We start from the raw sequence: 4,834 nt of genomic DNA, 5'->3' as shown, positions 1-4,834 counted from the left end.
TATCAGAAGACTAAATGCCCATTCTTTTAGATTGTAACAGCTTCAAAGAGAAGGCCTGATTGCTGGGTCATCCGGGGCCATCCTTCCCTTCTTACTTAGATATTAATTAGAAAGCATTTCATAATTTCAGAATTTGTGAGATTCTAATTTTTTTTTTGTTAATGCTTATATGTTATTCTCCTGTTGCAATGCAGCTTACAACTAATCTTGCAATGCAGCTTACAGCTGCAATGAAGAGTATTCTTTCAACTTGTGGAAGTATCAAAATATCGTTTTCTGCATTTTGTAGGGGAGTTGAAAAATGTCAAAGCTAAAATCTTTTTTGCAGCTATAAAGAAGGAAAGCCTTAACATTCCTTTTTAGACCTTTTCCTATATCCAGTCAGCTAATATTATTTTAGTTTTGCAGGCATCAAAATTGTCAGTTGAGGACTTAATGGCGTGCATTGACCTTGTTGAGGTTCTACTTGTTGATTACTCTCAAAGGTATGCTTCATTTGACATGTGATTACTCTCAAAGGTATGCTTCATTTGACTTGTGCTTTTTGTTATTTAGCATTAAGTTCTCAATGTTGTGACTAAGATACACTTGCCTAGTTAAAGTTCTTGGCATTTTAAATTAGAAGCTATGAAAAATATTTGATGTATGATCTTACGAAATTTGATGTCCAATTGTTTAAATTGACCTGTCTCTTATGCTGCAGGCTATTGGAAACTTTTTCTACCAAGGCATTCCTACAGGTGATTAATATTAAGATACTCCTTTTCTTATGTTGCTATAATTTTCTGTTATTAATTGTTTAATCTTATGCATCAGCTTATCTTGTTTTTGCTGTGCCACCCGAATTGGGAGATAAGGAAAGCAGCATATGGCACTTCCAGGAAGATTCTTGGTGCATCTCATCTATTAGCTGAAGCTATTTTGCTCGAATTTTTGAATTATCTCTCTGTTGTTGGAGAAAAGACTATTATTCTTAAGATGAGGTAGTTCAATAGTCATGCACTCCTTCTTTTGCTTCATTTTAGTTCCTTGTGTGGCTTTTATTTGAATTACTAGATGAACCTTTCAGAAATTTAGATAGGTGAAACCGTGAAAGTCTAAACAGATACAAGCTTTCCTTCTCGAATGTGTTGGTGGTGTCTTAACAAAAACAATGACCTGCTCAAAATTTTCATTTCCCGGATGCAAGTACAAAAAGCCTTAGGATGATAGGTGCTACCCCACTAGTTAAGGAAGGTTGAGACACTGAGAGATATATTTTTTTGTTGCTGTCTTCGGTGGTTTTTGATTCTGTCCTCAATATCTGCTATCATTTTGCTAGTTCTATCATTAAAACAGTACGCATCTTGGTGCATTTTTGATATCTTATGGTGGCTTCCAATATGACAATTGTGAATCTATTTGCTTGGACTTACCCTTTCAAGTTGCTCCTTTCTTGGTTTACATATTGCTCTAATCCTGTTCATCTCCTTGGTGTCTGAGATGCTTTCCCCCCTTAGAGTAAGTCGTTTTCTTTATTCAGTGATGCAGAAAATGTGACAGACTCTCAAGTTCCTTTCCTTCCATCAGTTGAAGTTTTAGTGAAGGCATTAGTTGTAATAGCACCTGTGGTTTCAGCTAGAGGTCCATATGCTTGTGTGCAGTTATTGCTTTGCTTACATCACCCATGCATCATTGGCACAGGGAAAAAAATGCAGTTTGGAGGGTATCTTTCTCTTCTTAATTCACTTTAGTTGGTCCTGTTATGTTGCTTTCGTTTGCAATTTTCTTCTGCATAAATTGGAATACTTTGCTCTTCTTATATCAACTTGAATGGAGCTTTTGGTGTCCATTAAAAAGCGATGTCCTTCCAGGATGGATGGTATTAAATTTTAAATTTTTATGTTTCAACTAGAAATAGGCTTCTCTGGTTTCCAATTTTTAATGCATAAACTGATTAGTCCTGTTCTGTTTCAGATCTTCCTCTGAAATGTTGAATCAATTACAACTGAGTCTGTCAAACGGATGGCAGTAAAGACACAGCTAAGCACATTGAAGAAACCCGAAGATGGTAATTTTGTCATATGCATTTCATTTTGGCTCTTGAGGTTTTGATTGCTAATTTACTAGACCCTTAGTTTTTTTCAGTTTTATGAAGCCCCTGAACTTTTACATTTTGTTTTAGCAACATAAACTTTAAAATTCAGGGCAAGAAACTGATTTTGCCTTGGTTTTGCTGTTGCAATTTTGGATCTTGTAAAGGAAATCTAATTGCTGCTGCTGCTTGAAGTTGCAGGGAACGGGGAGTCATGAATGACACTTTGAAAGAAATGTTTTCTTGCCTTTGTCGTGTAATGTGATTCATGATGTAGTGTGAAACAAAAGTCAACATATTGTTTGTTATCTTTTTCTTGTCCAGTTTTCTTTTATTTCACATATTTTATTTGGATTATTTTTCTATTGGCAGGTTGAGCTTGTGTGTCGGGTTCTCTCCTAAGTTAGTTGCTGCAAATTCATCATAGCAGGTCAACTAGTTCGTGAGGACTTGGTGCTAGAACACATAATATGATAGATTTTTGTTTTAGCTATAAGATAGTTGGTACTTTCAATTTTGAATCGAAATATGCAATGATCATATGTACTTGATACTTGGTTCATTTGGATGGTAATGTATGAATATTTTGGATGATATATAATATTGTTATTGGTGATTTTATCATTTTGTTGTAGTTGAAATACATAACAGTATAAAAAGTACAAAAAAATCGTTATGTATTTCTATCAAAGATAACGGTAAAAACCGTTATAAAATGTAAAAAAAACAAAAAAATACAAAATATAACGGAAAAATCCTCATACATAACGGTAATAAATCGTTATGTATAAGCATTATAGATAACGGTTTCATACCGTTATGTAAAGAAAAAAAACTGTTAACTATGATAGGAAAAAAAACAAAAAAATACAAAACATAACGGAAAAATCCTCATACATAACGGTATAAACCGTTATGTATAATCATTATAGATAACGGTTTCATACCGTTATGTATAGAAAAAAAACTGTTAACTATGATAGGATAAAAAACAAAAAAATACAAAACATAACGGAAAAATCCTCATACATAACGGTATAAACCGTTATGTATAATCATTATAGATAACGGTTTCATACCGTTATGTATAGAAAAAAAACTGTTAACTATGATAGGAAAAAAAACAGAAAAAATACAAAACATAACGGAAAAATCCTCATACATAACGGTATAAACCGTTATGTATAATCATTATAGATAACGGTTTCATACCGTTATGTATGAGCGTCTCGTACCGTTATCTATTCTCACATACATAACGGTTTTTAAACCGTAGTCTATGATACGTATCATAGATAACACCACTATACACAACGGTTTTTTTGCTCATAGATAACGTTTTTCTAGTAGTGTTAGGAGAATCTGTTGAAACCTTTGCCTTGGGAATTCTTCTCTTCTCTGTTTCTTTGTTTCCCAGCTTGATTTATTTGTTTCCTGTTATTTATTTATTTAGTTTTTAAAAACAAAACTCTTAATTTCGTTTGTCCAGATAGAGGAATAATAATCTAGGATAGGCATTGGTAAATTCAGTCTCTGTGGAATACGACCTTGCTTGCTACTGTACACAATTGCACCCGTACACTTGCGGCGTGTTAATAAAATAGCGAACAAGTTTTGGCGCCGTTGCCGGGGACTGATTTTTATCAGTACTATCTGTTGATTATTTGATACTAATTTGGATTTTTTTTGTTATTTTTATTTATTTTCTCTATTTTTCTTTTGGTTCTTATTTTTTGGTTCTGGAGTTTTTCCAGGTAGTGCATGAGCAGCGATGGAGATTTTTGATAGCGTGGGCACTACATGCTATCAATGGCCAGCCGAGAGGGTATATTTGGAGAATGTTGCTGCCAGCACAAATTCTGATTCAGTTACTTTGTTAGCCACTCAAATCGCTGCATTGTCTTCCAAGATAAATGCTTTGAGTATTGCTAAGATGGAGTCAGTTGTGAAAAATCCGATGATGATGGAAGAGGCAAATTTTGTCAGCAATTGGAATTTTAGGAATTTTCAGCAGGGTGGATTTCAAAGAGTACAGCAGGGAAACAATCAGAGTTGGCAACAGCTCTATCATGGAGGGTGCCCGAATAACTCGTTTTTGGCTCCACCAGGCTTCTCTGTCACCAATGGAGTCATCAATGAAGAGAAGAAGCCTAATTTGGAAGAGCTGCTGATGAAATTTATCTCCAAGTCAGATGAGAGGATGGAGAAGCTTGAGTCTACCACTGCTGCTTTAGGGACCCGGATGAAGGTGTTTGAGACTCAGATGACTCAAGTGACCACTGCTATTAGCAATCTATATCAGTCGGGCCAATTCTCAAGCAATACTGTGGTGAGTCCAAAAGAGCAGTGTATGACCGATGAGCTCGAATGTGATACTTCATATGAAGAGCCTCAAGCGATAGAAGAAGAGCAAGAAATTCGAAAAGTTGAGATGAGCTTGGAGGATGAAAATTTTAAAAGTGTTGAAGAGCGCAATGTCCTAAATGTAGTCAACACTTGCATCGACTAAGAGAAATCATTGAAGGCTTGTCTCTTTAGCTTTTATCTAACTCCATCTTTTGATTTTAATTTTGATTCATCTGATGAACACTTTTTGGGGAGTGGTAGTACTTTTGATTGTTCACAGGATGGCCATAGTTTTCAAGAAATTTTGAAGGTTGAAAAACCACCTTATCATTGGTTCGCAACAGATGATGTACTCAAATTTGATGAAAAGTGGCCGCCACCTATTCCTGCTGGATCGTCGAGCTAACGACGTTA

General features: G+C 35.1%; 1 protein-coding gene across 1 annotated transcript; it reads left to right on the top strand.

The window, feature by feature from the left end:
- Positions 1-390: 390 nt before the first annotated feature.
- On the top strand, positions 391-1,748 carry LOC131012016 (protein ILITYHIA-like). The gene is made up of 4 exons (XM_057939924.1): positions 391-485; positions 704-740; positions 817-983; positions 1,523-1,748. Exons 1-4 carry the CDS (start codon positions 436-438, stop codon positions 1,731-1,733), a joined length of 465 nt encoding a protein of 154 aa, XP_057795907.1. The 5' UTR covers positions 391-435; the 3' UTR covers positions 1,734-1,748.
- Positions 1,749-4,834: the final 3,086 nt, after the last annotated feature.

The sequence above is a fragment of the Salvia miltiorrhiza genome, chromosome 2 (genome assembly GCF_028751815.1).
Source record: "Salvia miltiorrhiza cultivar Shanhuang (shh) chromosome 2, IMPLAD_Smil_shh, whole genome shotgun sequence".
NCBI classification, from domain to species: domain Eukaryota; kingdom Viridiplantae; phylum Streptophyta; class Magnoliopsida; order Lamiales; family Lamiaceae; genus Salvia; species Salvia miltiorrhiza.
Note: the sequence above shows the minus strand (reverse complement) of the source record. Positions and strands in the feature narration are given on the sequence as shown.